Source organism: Cryptosporidium ubiquitum (genome assembly GCF_001865345.1).
Source record: "Cryptosporidium ubiquitum isolate 39726 chromosome Unknown contig_1, whole genome shotgun sequence".
Taxonomy (NCBI): Eukaryota; Apicomplexa; class Conoidasida; order Eucoccidiorida; family Cryptosporidiidae; genus Cryptosporidium; species Cryptosporidium ubiquitum.
The window spans coordinates 632,470-652,841 of record NW_021639816.1 but is presented as its reverse complement, the minus strand read 5'-3'; the positions used below and the strand labels follow the sequence as shown (position 1 = coordinate 652,841).

Here is a 20,372-nt window from a genome sequence, read left to right as displayed (position 1 = left end):
TGTGGGTTAATACGACGATATAGTTTGCGGTAATATACAAGTTATTAAACAAAATAACACAAAGTATAAAAATTTTTCTAAAAAAGTTCTTATTGATCGCATTTAAATAATTTAGAAATTTTAAACTAAAAATATTATTAAATTGGGTAACCAAAACAAACGCATGATGACCCATTCAATAAAGGAAGCTTACATTCTTGCCTTGCAAGTGTAATTGATTCAATCAATGAGAGCTTTAATCCAACCCAATTGTCAAAAATTGACATTGTAAAACGGTCTATATCTTGGTCCGTAACATCCCAAAGTGCTCCAAGAACGAAGGGACTCCCACCAATTAAATAGTGCATTGGTGTAAAAAATATATTATTCGACCCATATGATCTTATTTTTGAAGAGCTGCAGCCAATTAATAACGAAGGAGGTATGTAAAAATGATTTTTGCCGTTGTTCAAATTACCAGTTACTACTCCTCTTTCGAATGCTTCACCTTGGATGAACCTTTCTCCTGCCTGGTGGCCACAAAAAAGATAGAGGTTAGACTGATTAATACACATATTATTCATTATAACTGTTGCTTGAGGAGTCGAGTTTGATATCCCTGAACATTTTGACCCAAATTTCTGTTTAATAAAGGCAGTAATAATCTTTTCAGTTTCTTCTAAGTCCCCAGTTGGGTTTATGCAGTAATACAAGTTGCAGAAGTCGGCAAGTAGGTGAAGATTATTTTCTTTATGTTTTCGGAGTTGTTGAAAAAAATTATCCATGTTATTTTTGCATATCCTTCTATTAATTCCTCTAGTTATTGGTTGATATCTCAAATCATAGATGCTTTCTATTGGCAAACAAATTAATATTTTATCCAAAAAGACGATCACAGGAAGCTTCTCGACCTTATTCCTACTTGATTGGAACTTTATTTTTTTGAATTGATTGCGAATTTCAGTTAAGTCTAAATTGAGCATATTGTTTGATTCTAATAAAGCAAGGATTTGAGGTGCATTATTTGTTAAAGAAAATAAAATGATATTAATCAATGATTGATTTATATCAATTAAATGGGTTTTAACAAATTCCATTACTTGTTTAAAATTTTTCTTAATGCTTAATTTTTTATTCCATCCATAAAAGAGCTTCGTTATCCATCCATTTAATATTTGATTTGAAAAATTAATTAGCCATTTATTTAGCCTAGATTCTATAGATATTCTTTTATTCCACCATTGCCTTGCTTGCTCGCTTGAGTTCGTATCAATATCAATGTTAATGATACTTTCTGTATTCATACGTTGAATATTGTCGAACTCCTCCAAAAGTTTATTTAACCTGGCATTTTCAACGAAATAAAACAAAGTTAGTTTCGATGAATTGTATCTTGATTGATTATTAATTGCGTTAGTTAATTCACTTATATATCCATTATAAGAGAAATCTTTCGTTATTTGCAGTAAAGAGTATTTAAAGTTATTTGAACTTTTATATGTAAAATTGGTGAAAAATGTTGAAAATCGGATATAAACCATTGAAATATTATCTTCAATTTCTTTAATAGATATATCTCCTCCCCATCTCCAGTTTGATAATTCATTATTTTTATTATCAAGGAAAAATTTTAGTAAATTTGGCTGTATGTTACTTTCAAAAACAGAATTATATTTATCCTTAATTCTAAAATGTTCGAATTCTCTTTGAATTGTTCTTATTGATTGTATTATTGAAAATGAGTAATCATTTGATAGTGAAATAGGGGTTAAAGAATTAATAAAGCAACAAAAAATAGTATTCCAACTGGTATCTGGATAACATAATACTTTTATTAATAATGTAATATCTAAAATAATTGAAGCTGAAAGTTGGTTAAGTAAATAATAATTCATTCTCTCGTTTAAAAGCATATGTTTGAAAATAGTATCGACAAAAACCAAGATTTGTTTAAATAAATGTAATCTATTTTTTATAATCGATTCTTCTTGACTTATTTGATCAACTATTGAATTAAGCTCATTTTTTTCAATTGAATAGTTACTCGAAATCAATTTATTTTCATAATTTGAATTATTTAATTTTGTGGGCTCAATTAATATAACTTGAGATTCTACCGGAGTTAATTCAATTGATAGTATTTGTTTAATTGAAATAATTAGTTTACATATTTCTTTTATAGTAAATTCAATACTGTTTTTTTTAATATTGGAGTTAAATTTTTTAATAATATCAAATTCGTTTTCCAAAATAACTATGTTTTGAATTGCTTCTTTAGAGCATTTTTTAATAAAATAAGTACCAATAATTTCAGTATATTTTGAAGAAATAAATAATAGTATATAATTAACAGTATTACTTAAAAAAAACATGAAATACTTATTTTTTAAATACTCATCTGCATTTATTGATAATAATTCCAAGATTAAGTTTGAGGAGTTTATATTGTCCTTAAGCAATTTAATAATAATTTTTCTTAAAGTTTGTATAATTTTAAACTCGCAATTTTCTGGCAATAGTGTGTCATTTTGAAAAATAAAGGGGAAGTTATTAATAAAGTAATCTTTTATAATTGGCAGACTATTATTCAGAGTAAAATATAATAATATAAAAAGTAATTTCATTAATATGATTTCTTCTTCAAAATAACTTAAATATTTACAGACAGAAATAATTTTAATATACTCCAATATTTCTTTAAGGAAATCAATATTTAAACCTTCAGAATTACCAGAAATATCTTTTTCATAAAATGTTTTTTTAAATAGGTCGAGATTATCTATAGAGTAAACTAAATTAAATTGAGAGTCTGATCTTGAGAATATATGATTTAGTAGTGTAGGGAGCTGATAAAAATAAAGGACTATTAGCTTTTTATAGGGTATTGTCCACTTTTTGTAAAAAGCAACAATTTTGTTATATACACTTTGTGACCTTTCAATTACTCCTAACTTCCACCAGAATTCTCCTAATTGAGTCAATGATTTTAAAACCAAATTAATAAAATAAATTTGGAAATTATGTGATAAACAAGTTGACAAAATATTATGCTGCCAATGTAAAGAATTAATATTACATGTTTCTAACCATAATATAATTACCTGTGTAATTTTATTCGATTCAAGCAAATAAAACAATGATATGTCTGGTTTATTTGCTTTCATAAAAAGAGTTGATAATTTGTTTAATATTCTGATGAATAGTGCCATATTACTTGGTTTATCATTAATAATTTCATCAACTCCTACTCTATTTATTATTTCCAGAAAACTAAAAACTTCGTCTATTATATTTATACTTTCTATCTTTAATACAATTAAATTAAGTAGAGTTTCTTTAACTGATGATGGAATTGATATTTTTTCATCTATAAAATCACTTGATAATAAATATTTATTTTCAACTAAAAATAATAAGCCGTCCAAGTAGATATTTGCAACGCCTAACCATTTAATAATAGAATCATTTGAATCGTATAACTCTCTATCTATTAATCGAGCTGAATAATAAAGAATATTTGAAACAAATAATCCAATATTCATTATTATCATTTCCTTTTGTTCAGTATTATTCATGGAAAATAACTGAAAATTTTCGATGAATTCACTTAAAGAATAATGAATATATTTTGATACGGTTTCTATGTCAATTAGATTACTTTTGAATGATAAAATAAATGTCCAACATGGATTAAAAAAATATAGTGCTGCACCAATTAATTTTTTTGATAACTTTGAATCTAAACCCTGTGAAAGTATTATTTCGAGTACCTCATAAGTATTATAAAGTAGAATTTCAAGCTCATTTAGTCCTATTTCACAAATAACTTTATAAAATTCTTGATTATTTATTAGTTCATTAGTTTTCAACATAAAACTATTAATATTCAAACTCGATTTAGAGTAATTATTACTTTCAAAACCGAATGATTTATCCTTTTTATCTTCTTGTTCTGAGCCATTTATCTTGTTATTAATAGGTATAGGTATATCTTCAAATTCATTAAATATCTCTTTTTCAACATTCTGCTGAAAGTATGCTATGTTCTGCTTACTACATAAAATAGTATTATTTTCTGAATTTAGTTTATCTTCCCAATATTCTAAAGTAATTAATTTACAAAAGTTTTGCTCATAATTTTCATGAATCCCTAAGTATTTGTACAATAAATTAAGTGATTCTTGTATATTTATGTGAATTTTGTTATTTTTATCTTTTGATAAATTTGAACTAGTAATTGTGGAAAAAGTATTGTTGAAATCTTCAAAGAATAATAAATAAATATTATAGGTATTCATTCTCGATAAATATAATAATTTATAATCAAGACTTATTTTGTTTATCAATGAAGTTAATTCGTCAAGAATTATATTAATTTCACTTTTATAAATTACTTTTGAATCAACTAAGTTATTGTTTTGAATATTAAATACTTTCATTAGCCACAAATAGTAATTTAAAAACTCAACTTTAAACTTAAAATATAACTCGAAGTTTAATTTAGATGATGTAACTAATTTCTCAGCTCTTCTTTCATCTATAAATTTATTTATTATCTTATAAACATTAATTATCTCCGCACAGAATCCATTTAAAATACCTTTTTTGAATATTTGATTATATTTACTAGATACTTCACGGTAGTAAAGATAGTAATTCAGTTCCAAATTAAACCAAATTATCTGAATAACATAATTTCTTTCATTTTTAACTGCAGGGTATCTATATAATGTCATTTTGTTTGTGGAAAATTCATTGATTAAAAGTAATTTTGCTTTTGTAAATCTTGCAACAATTGAACTAAATAAATTAAAAAAATATTGTTTTACTATTTGATCATTGCAATTAGTGTTTTTTTCATGTATAACGATCTTTGATGAATAAATTTTATCAAAATCTTCAATAAACGGAAATAGTTCAATTAATCTATCACCAAAAATGAACAAATAACTACAATGATCAATCAATGTGAAAAGAATGGAAAGTTTTTCTTCAACTAATAATAATATGTTCTCTAAAAAAGTTTTAGTTGGTTCTTGTGAGAATTGAAGTTGAATTGAAGAAATAATTTGATCCAATGCTATCAAAAAAAGTAGAATATGTATAGGAAAGTCAATTTCACCATCTTTTAATTTTTTACTAACTGGAATTATTTCCCTCCCATTAATTTTATTAAATTGTGATTTGCTCTTGACAATATAAGATATTGCTGATGTTTGAATTCTCTTAATTGTCTGTGATTGTATTTGGGATAAACCTTTACTTCTTAATTTTTGCGTAAATGGAGTAAGTAGATTTTCAAACTTTACATTAGTGTTGTAAGAAACAAAACCAACATTTTTATGTTTTATACTTTCATAATTGTAAAATTCAAAGTTTTCGTTTTTCCATAATTCTTCAAAATGATTTTTTTCTGTAAAATTTAATAAATTATCAATTGTTAAATTATTCTCTTCTTGAAGGTAATCATATTTTCTAATTGGAGTTAAATATAAATATCTTGATAAATTAATGTTAGGTCTTTCTTCAACTATTTTTAACTTTTGTATTTTTTTCTCAATTTCATATATTGATTCATCTACGGCAACCCAAGGCACAGTAAATGTGTTTGATAAGCACTTCAAAGCTAAGTTAAGCAATTTAACTGAATCTTTATAATTCTTTATCGATCTCATTTGTGACGAAAGACGAATTAAATTTTCCGATATTGATAAAAGGAAATTTAATATAATTTCGTCCATATCCGAATTATCTTTAATTTGTGTATTATTCAAAATATGATTAACCATTTCTTCCATGTTATTAAACAATTCATCTAATATACCATTTCTATATTGTATAAATCTTATCACGACTTCGCAAATACTCGTTTTAAACTTAATTTTTATTTTATCTATAGTTCCAACATTTTCCTCGTGCTCTTGAATTTGTTTGGTTTGAATTTCCAAAAATAGAGAAAAAATTTTCACTATTTTAAAAATACAATTATCGCATAAAAACTCGAACTTTTGATTCTTACTTCTTAAAAAAAAAATCTGTTTTATTATATAATTTAATAATGAAGTGCGATAACTATCCATGTTTTTGAAAAAAACACTATCAAAAGACAAATTTTCGCTTAAAATATTTTCTAGTATAAAGCACTGTGAATCAAGCAAATTGCCAATAATAAAAATTAAATTTTTGTCAAGTTCAATTTTTGAAAACGAATTAATTACTCCTATTGTTAAAAATAAATAACTTGTCAGCACCTTTTGATATCTTCGATCAAGAGCTATCTGATTAAATTTATTTGTTAAACACTGATTTAAATATAGTCTTTCAAGTAATAACTGATTTGCCATACAGAGTCTTGCTTTCAAATAATGTAATTCCATTATTTTAAGCTCTTTTGCTTCAAACTTAACGTTAAAACAATAATATTCCATAGAATTTATATAGAGATTATGACTTATTCTAATATGTAAATCAGTTTCTGGAGAATTCAATTTCTTCATATTTTGATGAACAATATTGATAAGTAATGTAGATAACCCATTTAGAATAACAAGTAAATCTAAAATTTCATTATGCATTCTAAACTTTAAAAACTTATTTAATATTTTAATAATATTTTCATGTATGCCGTCAACTTCATTTGCTCCCGATAACATATTAACGTTATTTAATGATGGATCTTCAAATAAGTCTAGCATTTGATTATTGTTTAGCGTTTTAATAGATAAACTATCGCAAAAAATAATAATAATTAATATTTGATAATAATACGATAAATTTGATCTGGAGATCCAATAAAACAACTCCTGAGTATATTTCGTTAAACCCAATATTTCTTTCGAAAAATTATTCCGAGAATTATTAATTATAAATAATCTAGTTTTTAAATACTCGAGCAAATTGTCCAAACAAATTATCCATGAAAAATATAACTCCTCCATTTTTGTGGATAAGAACTTAGAATTTTGGTCTCGATAAATTTCCTTAGATACCTTTGCTATTGAAGATATCAATATTTTTTCAGTGTTCCAATTTCCTGCCATATTTTTTCTAAGAAATAGTAAGTCCCCAATAATAAAACAAGGGAGAATATTGTGAGACAAAACTAAATAATACATTAATTTTTTCGTATTTTTAAGCTCTATACAACAAACTGTTATAAATTCATAAATTTTATATATTTCTTCAAAATAATCTAGTACCTGGTTGATGTTTGTTTGAAACAATTTTTCTATTTCACAAAAATTTGTCATTTTCATCAAATTTTTTTTAATCGCAATAATTATTTCCATACGAGTACTGTCCTCAAATGTACTAGTTAAACTTTCAAAAATATGAGGTAAATTTGTTTCGTCTTGAAGTTTTGATGTATTATTGGCATGCTTATTTTCAAAAGAAAAAATTGCGTTAATCCTTATTAGCAATAATTCTAGACATTGAATCAACAAATCTTCAAATTTATTATCTTTTGAGAGCTCAAATAATACTTCATATAGATTGTTGTCCATATCCTCAAGGCTTATTTCAACTCAAAATAAAAGTAATTAGAGGTTAAATAAGCAATACTAAAATTATTACATGGACTCATAACCGCCAAGTTCAAATTATTTGTTATTCTGAATTTATCATCTATTCAGCAGTACATTTTTTTTATGCTCTTTACAATAAAAAAAAATTATCACGCTTAGTTTTCTACTTAAAATTTTGATTTAACAGCTTTATAAATATTTTCAAAATTTTAGTTTAAAATCAATATGCTTATTTTCAATGTCCAAATTAATATTCACTGAATTAGAGTAATTTGAGCTTTATATTTTATTAAGCATTTAATTTATTTAAATTTTTATAAAACTAATCACCTTGTACCCACCACTAAAATGATAGTGTTTTCTAACCAATTTATTTTATAAACGATCAAGATTCTGTTGAAATTAACATTGAGAGAACTTAATTCTATGATATCAAAAGACACATTTGAAAGGAGATAATAAATTGAATCATTCGTTTCAATTTTTAGAATATTCAATAATAGCAAATTGTGAATATAATTTTAAATTACTTTTAATATTGATTTTGTGTTAAAATTAAATACATTTTTTTAAAAACATACTAAACATCTGAACAAAAATCAACCCATTCATTAAAAATGATCGTTTATTGCAACAATTTTCTAATATTTAAAATTCTTTGTGTTAATACAACTTTTGTTTGTTTAATGTATTTATTTTTGTAAAAATCATCTCTCTTTCATAAATTCATTATTAAAAAGTGTTATACTATTAAATGGTAGTATGAATAGTAATAAAATATCTAATTTAGATAAGACTCCAATATTCTCTATAAATAAGTGATTTAAATATAAATTTTCACTCGATTTTTTTTCATTATTAAAGTTCTTTTTAACAAACTTATAGTTTATTTCAATGTTGTTAATAATAATTATATCACATTCCTCAATGATGGTTTCTCTATTTAACCAATTTTCATATCCTGGGAGCTCTTTAAAATTAATATTATGTGTTCTGGTCTTAATGTAATGCTCTGACTTGAATAGTAAATATTCTTCTTCTAATATTTTTGCATAAATGTTTAATGTATGAAGTGTATGTTTAATCATTCTTGCATATTCAAACCTACTTACAATAATTATTATCTTTGAGTTTGGGTTTATCGTTTTTTTGCAGAAAGTGATCATGCTTATTAAATTTATTCTGTGATTGTAATTAATATTGTTAATTACCATTGCAATCGAATTTAAAGCCAACAATATAATATGTTTTTGTATTTCTGTCAAGTATAATAATTTTTTAATGATATTACAATCTATACCTGGAAATTTTAATAAATAACTAAATAACTCCTTTCTTTTGTTTGAGAAAGAGCAACTATTAAAATTAAATATTTCTTGCCTAAATAATATCCATTTTATTTCAATCTCCTGGTCTAAATATATATTTTTTAGTTTTTCAGAAAAAACAACCATCAATTTGTTATTGTTATCTTCATTTTTTCCATTATATGAATTATAAATCAATTTTTCAAATATTTCTCTATTGGTATTTTCTATTAAAGACAAATATGGATGAGGAAATTTAAATGAATAACGTTTTATTAATGTTGTTTTTTTTTTATATTTATAATAGTTCAATAAATAAATGATTACACAATGTTTATAAATACTTGGATCTATCCCAGGGTCAATTATTTTCAATTTGAGTGTTAATGTCTTTCCTCCAAGATTTAATGACTGCTTAATAAAAATAACATTCAATACAATGGCTAGTTGCCTGAAAGACATTATTTGTCTTTCATGAATTTTAATCTGCTTATTAAATGGTTGAATAAGTATTAAATCGCCTTTTCGAAAAATTTTATTATTGAATGCTGCATTTAAAGTTAAAATTGAATTTTCATACCTTATTACTTTGAATTCCAAATAGCCAGATATTAATCTAGAATTTAATTTCAATTTACCAAAATTCCGAAATGAGTCGTATTTGTCTTCAAAAAATTGATTTATAAATTCACGCTTACATTTCACAGTATTGTATGGCTTGTGCTTTAGTTTTGAATTATAGTGTTTAATAAATATGTTTTGATCTAAAAATCTATAATTTTGTATCGAATTACAATTTTTATATCGAAATTGATCAAAATGATCATTTCTTGACATTTCATTTTGAAAATTTTTACTATCAAGTAATTTCCCAATTTTTGTTTCTACATCTCTGACCTTATTTGATAGTTTATCTTGGAATTTAATAAATAGATTAATTCTTTCTTCAATAAAAAACCTTTTTGAAATATCTGATTTGAAAACTATTCCACAAATTGGAATATTTTTTAATATATTGATTAAGGATTTTGCAATCTCTTGATCTAATAATAAAAACATATCCAGTAGTCCTTCCCAAAGATATGGAAATACACCATAAGCAATTGAATAGTTTAAACTATTATTTTTTAGAACTGAAACCATTGTAGTTAATATCTGGAAAACTCCATTATAATAACTAATTCTTAACAAACTAGATATCCATACCAATATTTGAATCGACCAACAGGAAGGGTTAGAATTATTTAAATATTTGCACGCCAATTCTACAATTGAATTACAAATAGGTATAACTTCGTCCATTATTGGAGGAAAGTAAACATTATTGGTAGAAGGACAGAAAACTGACAAAAGTTTTTTATTTACTGTTCTAATAGATTTTATAGCACTCAAATGCATATTACACAAATTGTTGTTGGATACAAGTTTTAAATTAATCAAATCTACTTCTTTATTGTTCTGAAATATTAAATTATTCAAAAAGTTCCGAATTAAGACATTTTCAACAATGAATTCCTTTACTGAAATTGAATTTATGTAAGAATTGGTATTTTTAACATTCATGCATAAGCTACAAAGGAATTCAGTATTTTTTTCCCCACTAAAAGCTATTCCTATAGCTTTGAATATTTTAATAAAATGGTTTGGAGTTGATTTTATATATATATTTTCATATCCTATATTATTTATCACATTAAAATAATAACTGCAAAATGAGTTATATTTAGTAATTAGTTTAATTAAACCTTGGTTAATATCATCATCAAGTTTTACTCTTAATTCTACTTCATCTTCTTTTTTCTTGGCAGGTTTTCTCCTTAATTGAAATAAATAAATATATATATTATCACTTAATATTTCTGAAAAAATGTTTAGAGTTGACTCAAAAAAACCTGGCCTATGATTTTTCGTCATTACAGCTTTGTGAAGAAATCAAAGTTAAAGTTTTTTAATAGTATTTAATTAAAACCACTTAAATAGAGATTTTGTTTTTTTATGCAAAATATGAAATTATTATATTATCAAAAACGCATTTGAAAGAAATATAATTTTTTATTAGTTGAATATTTTTTTATTAAATTTCGATAATAGTACTTAATGTTTTATTTTCAGTTTATTCCAAGAAATTCTAATAGAAATTACTTTATATTTTTCTTTGATCAAACTACTAAATATTATCATTTAAGTACTTAAATATTAAAATAAGGTAGAAATTGAATGTAAGCTAAAAAATAATTTATTTTCTAAAAGTCTATAATTTTATCACTATCGATTATTCAGGAAAAATTTACGAAATAAGCTAACATTTTAGTGAAATGTTGTAAAGTATAAATATTTTGAGAAAATTACAATTTTTTTTGAAGATAATTATTTTTTTGTAATTTCTCTTAATTTGTATTTATCATCATTCAGAAAATATTTTGTCTTAATTGAATTAGAAGTATTACGTGAAATAATGAAAAACTTACATTACCGTCGTATCCAATACATGCCAATATTTGGCCCAAAGGATGCCAATATATTTGTTCCTACAAATGATCATTATTCTTGGTAAATAATGTAAAACTTACTGTAGATCCAATACCTTCAAACTTGTTGAGTTGCAAAATCGTCTTATTTTTCCCAAAGTCGTTTAGAATGAAAGATTCTGTCGATTTCCAAATTATTAGAGTATTATCCTCATGCAAAGTTGCAAGCTTGTAGTAATCTGTAAACAATGTAAGTCTTGACCAAGAAATATCTTTAATTATTTCTGCGTTGTTTACAGCAATAGTTTCAATACAATTCCAGAATTTAGATTTTTTCTTAAATATGTATATGTAATTACTAATTGCAACCGTAATTCCGATGCCAGTGTTCACATTATATGGTATCCAATCCAAACAACATGTATAATCCTTCTCCATATTCGCAATTTCCGAATCTAAAAAATTATCAGTTTTTCTAACTTTCAATGTCTCCAACTCCCATTCAACTTTCATTGCCATATCATTGCATTTGAAAATCCCAACTATTCCATTAGAATCACATGCGGCAAAAATTAATCCATGTTCCTTATTTGCAAACTTAATATTACTAATCTTGCTTTTAAAGGGGGAAAAAGCAGCAGTTAGCTTCCAGGAGCTACCATAAGTAATATTAGGGAAAACTTCATTCTTAAAATCAAACTCATGTTCAACAAAAATGCTGTTATTTCTTATCATGTGATATGTATCTTGATAACCTTTTCTTGTTTCTGACCAAATTGAAATATTTTTTTTTGTAGTTCCAGCTACAAACAATTGACCAAAACACTCTGGTGCCCAAGAAATTCTTGAAATTGTGCCAGAAATACTACTGTCATAAAGAGTTGATGTCTCAACCCATATTAATTTAGAAACATGATCAGAATTGGAGTAATTCGGAAGAAGATCAAAAATGTGGAAGTTTTGTTTAATATCTGCTGTTACAAGACGATCGCCTAAGAAAAAAATCTAATAATTATAAAATTATGTTAGTTTTGTCTGCCTACCAGAAGAATGATAAGAAACCTCTGTTATGTATTCACTCCTTTTTATTTCATTGATAACATTACTGAAAATCATTTCTTTTAAAAGTTAATTCCGCCAAAAAAAAAATTAAAAAAATAAATTAAAAAAAAAGTTGTTCCATGTTTAAAGTAAAATTGGCCCTTTTCATTTTCAAATACATTCGAGCACTATTTCTCCACTTTTTACAAAGAGTTTTTTGTTATGAAATTTTGATATCGAGGGTCTGTGACCCACACTAATATATGAAATTTTTGTTTCATTAAGCATTGAATATAGTTTCATCTCAGTTTCCATATCTAGTGCACTTGTAGCTTCATCAAGAAAACATATAGATGGATTAAAAATTAATATTCTTGCGAATGCAAGCCTTTGCTGTTCACCGAGTGAAAGTATTGTGGACCAATCTTTAATAGAGTCTAAAAAACCTGTTTCATTTTCTAAAGGTCTATCAGATAGATATTTCAACCCAACATCCTCAAGCACTTTCAATAGATATAGGTCTAATTCTTTTTTATTTTTATACTTACGACCATTAATTTTCATCGAGGGCTTTTTTGGATAAAATAACTGTTCCCTTAAAGTCGTTTGAGTACAATACGGCTTTTGTGGTATAAATAATAATTCGCACAAAGGTGGCCTGTAAATATTTCCTGAGCCATTCTTCCAAATTCCACTAATTACCTTTAACAATGATGATTTACCAACACCAGAATCCCCTGTTATTAGGACTTTATCATTTTGTTCAATTGTAAAGTTTACATCAAAAAGAAGTTTTCTAGTATAGCCTGGGGTATAAATCGATATACTTTCAAACATGATTTTTGGCTCTGGCCAAATTACTGATCTAATTTTACCACTTAGATTAACATTGGATTTCCCTTGTGCATTCGTAAATTCTAAGTTAACACGATTTTTTAATGAATTCAAAACGACACCACTCGGAAAATTTAGCTTAAAATCAGAAGATTTTTCCTTTACTTGTCTCAAATATTCGCTTTCAAGCTTTAAAAAATCAATCATTGTACCTGTTTTATATTTACATTCAAAATTACTAATCAATTTCTCGCCAATGTTTGTAGATTGCGACTCAATAAAGTTATCAGCCATTAATACAATAAAATGTCCTATCCTGTCTATTGACGAAAGCAAATTGCTTATTTCTCTAAAAGTATTAACCAAAATTGAAATATCCTCAACTATGCTATTAAATGCAAGGCTACATTGATTAATTCTCCCAAGTTGTATATTTCCCGAAAAATAGTCTCCTGAAATAACTGCAATCGGCAAAATGCGTATGAGATTTCTAAAAATACTTCCAAAAAGCCCCATTTTAGATTCCAAAGATCTCTTCATATTTAAGTTTTCAATTAATAAATTTAAGATTTGATTGTGATTTTCCATTTCGCATTGAGCTCCTCTATACATAGCAACATTTTCCGCATTTTCGTTAACTCTCATAATTGAATATCTGAAGTCACTTTCAAGTTTTTTCTCTTGAACCTTTAATAATATTATGTCTATGCCTAATTTTGCAGTTAAAAATGTACCAAAACATGAATAAATAATTGCTGAAATAAATAATTTGAAGTTAATATTATAAAGCAAGATTGAATAGACAAAAAAGTCAAAAAAATTGTCAATACAACGGCATATCAACAATAACAAATGGGATGAGAACAAAGAAACGTCTTCTCCAATTCTTTGATCAGGATTATCTATAATCTTATTTATTGAAAACTGATAATAGGTTAAATCTGAATAATATTGTTTCATAATTAAATTAGTAAGCCAAATTCTTAAATCAATTTGAATTTGAATTGACAAGTCAGTTCTAGCACAATTAATTGCTCCATTTATAATAAGCATTAGAAGGTAGTAAAATAAGATTTTTTGAAATTTATCTTGATCTTTTGCTTCTAGTGCACTCCAGAAATTACCAATTAGTATTGAGAAGTAGTACGAAACTAGTGAGGAACTAAGAATTAATAAAAGAATAATTATTAATCTATATTTAGGCAGTTCAATCTTAGATAAAGCATTTCTTTTATAATTCTGCTTTGAAAATTTACCAAATAATTGATTTGAACCATTTGAAGTGAAATATGCATAACATAATCCCCAAACCATTCTAACAGACCCAATAATTCCTTGTTTTATAGCATAATCAAGCTGCTTTTTTTTGGCATCTTCATACATTTCTCTTTTATTTTCTTGGAAATCGATTTCATTTCCAGAGGAAACATTTGGATTAATAACTTTCATCTAATTGACCTAATATTAATTAAAAATAAAGATGTTTTTAAAAATATTGACTAATTTCTAACCAGTTTCAAACCTTTAAACAATTAAATATTAAAGTGCACTATACAATATTTTCACTAAAATGTTTGCAAAATTCTATTATCATTAACTTTAAATAATAAAAAAAAAATAGCGGTCTAAATAAATTAGACATTTACCAACGATTTTTATGCAAAAAGCTTACAAACAGGTTTAAATAATTGGTCAAATTCAGACTGAATTTTGTTGCACCACTCGACTATCATTGAAGTAGATTCGTTGTATTTTTTACAGTTTATAAAAATGAGGTCAATATCAGAACGATATTGTTCAATAGATTCATATGAATCCTGCTTTATTTTATTCATTATTGTTGATAGGTCAATTGGTTGCTCAATAAGATTATAATAGTCAGGAGCGTCATTTTCATCTACTGGGTGAATAAAAGGTGCTCCATATGGAGACTCAATTAGACATTGCGTTATTTTTTTACACATGTGTTTCCATCCTCTAGAAATAATGTAGGTTTCATCATCGCACAATCTTCTAATTTGAATGGAATCTGATAAGTCACATCCTCTCCTAATGAATTTCTGTCTTTTACGCAAGGAATCTTTCATGGGTGCTTCTGGCATTCCTGACAGAATATATCCGTTTGAATGATCAAATATTAGCCTATTTTGATTATTATTTTCAGATATAAATGGAGGTTGATTCATGCAGACTGGGACTCCATGCCCAAATAGAGATACGTAAATATTTGAGATATTTTGAAATATAAGTGGATCAAATGGATAGGAGGACAATGAGATTGGACTATTTAATATAATTTGAGAAATGAATGCACAACATTGTTTTATATCATCCAATATTTTTCTATCCTTGGATTTATTATTAGTTAAAGAATTAATAAGTGGTTCAAATTCTGCGTGGGCTTGTATTAAAATAAATTCATCAAGAAGATGGGGAAGATCTCGGACAATGTCATCAAATGCACAAATGAAAATATTCCACAAATTATTAATTGTATTCCAATAGTCTGAGTTGCCCTTTTTCAATTTTAAACTTTCTTGAATCCCATTATATAATATTATATGGATTAAGGTACACACACACAAAGTTTTTAATAAATTCTTAGGAAAGGTATGAGCAGAAATGGTGTTTTCTGATTTATTTGTAAAATTCCAAATATTGAATATTCCAATAGTTTTCAAAGCTTCAGATCTTTTACTACCAGAAATTGAAGTCATATTTTGAGAATATATTTGTTTATTGCATTCAAAAAATGAATCAAAAATCATATTATAAATCATTTCAGGGCAAATAGATTTGAATTTAATATTATTTTTTGAATCTTCCTCAATAAAAACGATCATAATCTCTGTAAATCCTTGAAGCGACAAACTAAAATAGCATTTTAATGCATTAAGTTGAATGATTGAATCATTAAATTCATACAAAGGCTTTGGAATAGAACCGTGTATTGATGAATAATCATCCCACCAAACATTTCTATACATAAATGGAAGATCAATGAACCATAATGGATCAAAGTGAACACCAAAATCGTTTTTGAACTCATTACTTACTGGAGTGAGAATATTAATAGGGTGTTTTGATAAAATTCTAAGTAATATTCCAAATATATTCATGTTTTCATACATATAAGAACAACCGTAATTTTTGGGTATATCAACAACAAGTTTGCTAATTGTTGAAGTTATTCTGTCAATCGAGGGTGCATACTGACTATTTGAAAGAGGTAATACTATTCTCTCTATTGCCTCAAAAATGCTGCACAATATTTCAAAATTTAATTTATCATTAGATGGAGTTTTGTATTTATCTAATAGCTCTGTAAGGAAAGAAAGAACTTCAAGGCTAGTTAAATCCGTTTCAGAATCCCACAAGTATGGTAGAGACTTAATTGAAAATAGTAAGATCTCTAACTCATTAAAGAAAAAAACATTTAAAGTCAAGTTATTTAGCTCTTTAAAGTTTTGGTGCTCTATTATTGAAATTAGTTCAGTTATAAACTTTTTTATGAATGAAAAAACTGCCATTTTTATTGAATGAATATCACTTTTTATTAAATCTTGAGATGAAAGTTTATTATGAATTTTGATTATCGATATCAAGGCTTTTTTTCTTACAGAAATGTTCCAATCAAAATGATAGAGTGCACTCATCAATATATTAAGTGACTGGAAAGCCCTTTCTAAAATAGTTAAGTTATAGGTATAGCTATCCCCAAAAATATATCTTTCCATTCCCAGCTGATATGCTGCTTCAAACTGCCCTATAACATCGGTTTCATTCAAAAACTGTTGATCCCACATACTCCAGGTTTGATACCTTGAAATTTTTGCGAGCCAATATTGGGATGAATCTGCTATGATCCACAATAAATGAGCATTAAAGTTTTCAGAATTAATCATGTGGTTTAATGTGAATTGTTCATCTTTATTAACAATGATTTCTTTGTAATTTCTTGAAAACTTAAGTGGCTGCAACCAAATATCGTCGCTGTTTGATAACTTTCCTACAAAGTGTTTCCTTTGTTGTAAGTCATGAAGGAGAGATAACCTAGGAACCTCATTCATTTTAATGTTCGTATGTGTAATTGAATTTTGATTGTTCGTAATACCCTGAACACAAACAGAAGATGTAATAGAGGTGCTTGATGTAGGTACAGTATCGCGTTTATAACCTGATTTAATTTTTTGAATCTCAAATTTTATTTCTTGAGAAACAGGTAGTTGCGGCTCTATAGTTTCTAGTTCACAGTTTTTATTTTCTTCGTTTTGAACAATATAAATCAAAGTGTGGCCTGGCCAAAACTTGCCAGTTCCGCCTGAAATGGGTATATGCGAAGCTAATTCAGTGCACAAACACTCAATATTATTTATTCGTGTTAGTGGACTTTCATGGTATTTGAGAAGAATTTGGCAGAGGATATTCATATATCCGAATTGCCATGAAGATATGCTCCCATTTGACGAATTTGAATAATTCTTTTTTTTATTATATATATCAGGTTGAGTGGGTTTATTCAAATTATTGTCAAGAATGAATCTCTCAAAACTAACTTTGTTATTTTGATTATTAGCACACCCCTTTGTACTTTCTAGTAATTCATCTTGAAATACTGAATCAAACAATGGACCAAAGCCAAACTTTATGGGTATAGGAATTCTTCCTGTACTTCCTAGTCCAAGAATTGTAATATTTGACTCTTTCAATATTATATTATTTGGGTCATGAGGCCAAAGAAAGGAAGGAAGCAATTTTGTAATAGAATTAGAAAATTGTCTTCTAGAATTAGTGTTGTAAATACCGTCAATAAATGAAAGGCAGCCAAAAATTAACCTCTCAATATTACTCTTAGGGGTAGCATTTTTCTTAACCCTAAATATCGATACTAATGGTATGAATGAAGAAATCCCTTCTTTAGATGTTAAGTGGGGGGGTTGTAGGGGTGTTTGGTCTACCGTGAATAACGCATGATCAAGAGATGTATTTTTATTAGAAAATTGAAATGTAGACGTAATAGTGAGGTTTGGGCATCCGACTCCTTCTATCCAAGCGGACCTAAATGCAAGTAGTTCGTCTTGAATTTCGTTAAGTAGATATTGCTCATGTTGAGGAAGTTGGGCAGCTGCAATTTCCTTTTTAGATCTATGAATGAATTGTTGTGAAATACAAGAGGCAATGTGTAGAAAAAAATGATTGGTTGTAAAATTTCTATGGTTTTTCTTAATACAGTGTTTACTAATGAATGATTGGATAAATATATTGAAGATTTTTGATTGTGAGTTTTGTTTAATTGAAGCATCAAAATCAGAAAATCCAAAGCCAACCTTGCGCGTTTTGCTTTTTATCATCTGATTAACGTAGCATTGTAAACTGTGAAATACAATATCTGATTTTAGTCTAAATAAAGTTTGACTTTCTCTTTGACCCCAATGGATTATTGGACAACTTTGTGTACCATTTTGTTGTAGTTGTATGTAAAAATCTTTTACAGATAGTGGAATATAGTCATTTCCGTTTTCTATAAGCAACAAACACCTTTCTAATGCTTGTTTCATTCTACATTTGACTAAATCTTCTCCACATAGTTTCTTCGCCATTTGACGAATTAAGTATCTTTTCATTCCCAACAACATCCAACTATCCGTTGGAAGTCTTTTCCAGTTAGTTATGTGAATATAAGACCCAAACCAAAGGCTGGCTAAACGGTCCAATAATATTATTATAGGGGGTCTAAGGTTTCTTATTTGCATTCTAAAATGATCTTGAAAATTGTACTTTTTGTTGTCAATTGGCTTTGAAATATTATGTAGTACTCCTTCAATAAGGAAAATATCCATTGGGATAATGATAATATTGCTGATTGTTTTTCCAATGTCTGTTTCGCATAGGTGGCAATAGTAACTATTCTCTTGATAAAGTAACGGCGACGAAGCATTAGAAAGCATCTCTACATTTCCCAATGAATCAGAAACCCTTCCATGTCGATTAAATGAATGTGAATACTGATTTCCAATATGATAACTTGAAAAAATAATTATTATGGACTTCATGGGAAGAGTGTTGTTTAACAATTTTTCATATCCTTCCATAATTTCTACAACAAAGTTCGCAATATTAATCGTTTGAAATGTATTTGTAGGTCTGAAGATTGATATCGTGTTTTTGCCAATGGTTTTATCTTCTCTCTTATACTTTCCAATAAACAGGGAAACATTATTTGGATAAAGGTGAGGAAATGATGTTCCTGAGTCATAACTATATTCAAACGTGTTTTCGCCAATTATATTGGGTTCATTAATAAAAGAAGTTGTTTTTAAAATGCCGGGCATTATTGCTGAATAATCTTCTGGCACAGTACATTTAAAATTCCATGAAGAGTTCCAAAATGGTGAAGCATCTTCTGTAAGATATAATGCAGATGAAAGAGTTGGAAACCAAGGTAATTTAGAATAGCCATTTGGTATTATCGATATGTTAATTGAATTGTCATTTTCAATAATATAAGTAATTGGTGATTTTGGGGTATTTAATAGCAATTCGAAGTTGACCTTAATTGCCATCGAATATTTGTATTTATTTCCATTAATAATATCTGAATCATTAAGATTTTTCTTGTCAGAAATAGAAATCAATAATCGATTTTCTATAATATTAGACTGATCGGAACTAATTTCACCATAATTTGAAGAAATGAATCCATATGCCATTTGGAGAGTCGCTATATCAAAAACATTGTGTCCGACTATTTTGTTTGAATCTTCAAGGGTTGGTACTGGACTAATTGACCATCCTTCAAAATTATTTCCATTAATTTCGACAGATATAATATCACAATAAAATAAAGAGGGAGTTTGAAGAAAAATCTTTTTAGGGAATTCTGTTTCACTTTCAAGAAATATTTCGCTACTGCCATAAATAACTTCTTTAGAATCACTAAGCTTTAAATTAATGTTGTGGCTACATTTATTGAAAAAACATTTACATCCATCCGTTGGGTTCATATTAATACTAATTTAAAATAAAAGTTACATGAAGAATTACAATAACAGACAAGATATGATCGAATTACATTCAATTTGATAATTATTTAGTTTATACCGGTACCAATTTGACCGCAAGTTTTGATCTATAATTTCACATACATATTTAAAAAATTTCCAATTATAAATTCAAATACTTGTGAAGTTAATCATAGAATACAATCTAACAAATTA

General features: G+C 26.6%; 4 protein-coding genes across 4 annotated transcripts; all 4 read right to left on the bottom strand.

Annotated features, from left to right (window-relative positions):
- Window positions 1-137: 137 nt before the first annotated feature.
- Window positions 138-7,484, bottom strand: cubi_02949 (caspase fold protease; the record flags this gene model as incomplete). Its single annotated transcript, XM_029019960.1, has 1 exon — window positions 138-7,484. The coding sequence occupies one exon, from the start codon at window positions 7,482-7,484 to the stop codon at window positions 138-140; it is 7,347 nt and encodes a 2,448-aa protein (XP_028875367.1).
- A 728-nt stretch (window positions 7,485-8,212) lies between these two features.
- On the bottom strand, window positions 8,213-10,726 carry cubi_02948 (uncharacterized protein; the record flags this gene model as incomplete). The annotated part of the gene is made up of 1 exon (XM_029019959.1): window positions 8,213-10,726. The coding sequence occupies one exon, from the start codon at window positions 10,724-10,726 to the stop codon at window positions 8,213-8,215; it is 2,514 nt and encodes an 837-aa protein (XP_028875366.1).
- A 614-nt stretch (window positions 10,727-11,340) lies between these two features.
- On the bottom strand, window positions 11,341-14,604 carry cubi_02947 (ABC transporter; the record flags this gene model as incomplete). The annotated part of the gene is made up of 2 exons (XM_029019958.1): window positions 11,341-12,272; window positions 12,573-14,604. The coding sequence occupies 2 exons, from the start codon at window positions 14,602-14,604 to the stop codon at window positions 11,341-11,343; spliced, it is 2,964 nt and encodes a 987-aa protein (XP_028875365.1).
- A 206-nt stretch (window positions 14,605-14,810) lies between these two features.
- cubi_02946 (uncharacterized protein) lies at window positions 14,811-20,159 on the bottom strand (the record flags this gene model as incomplete). Its single annotated transcript, XM_029019957.1, has 1 exon — window positions 14,811-20,159. One exon carries the CDS (start codon window positions 20,157-20,159, stop codon window positions 14,811-14,813), a length of 5,349 nt encoding a protein of 1,782 aa, XP_028875364.1.
- Between the last annotated feature and the right edge of the window lie 213 nt (window positions 20,160-20,372).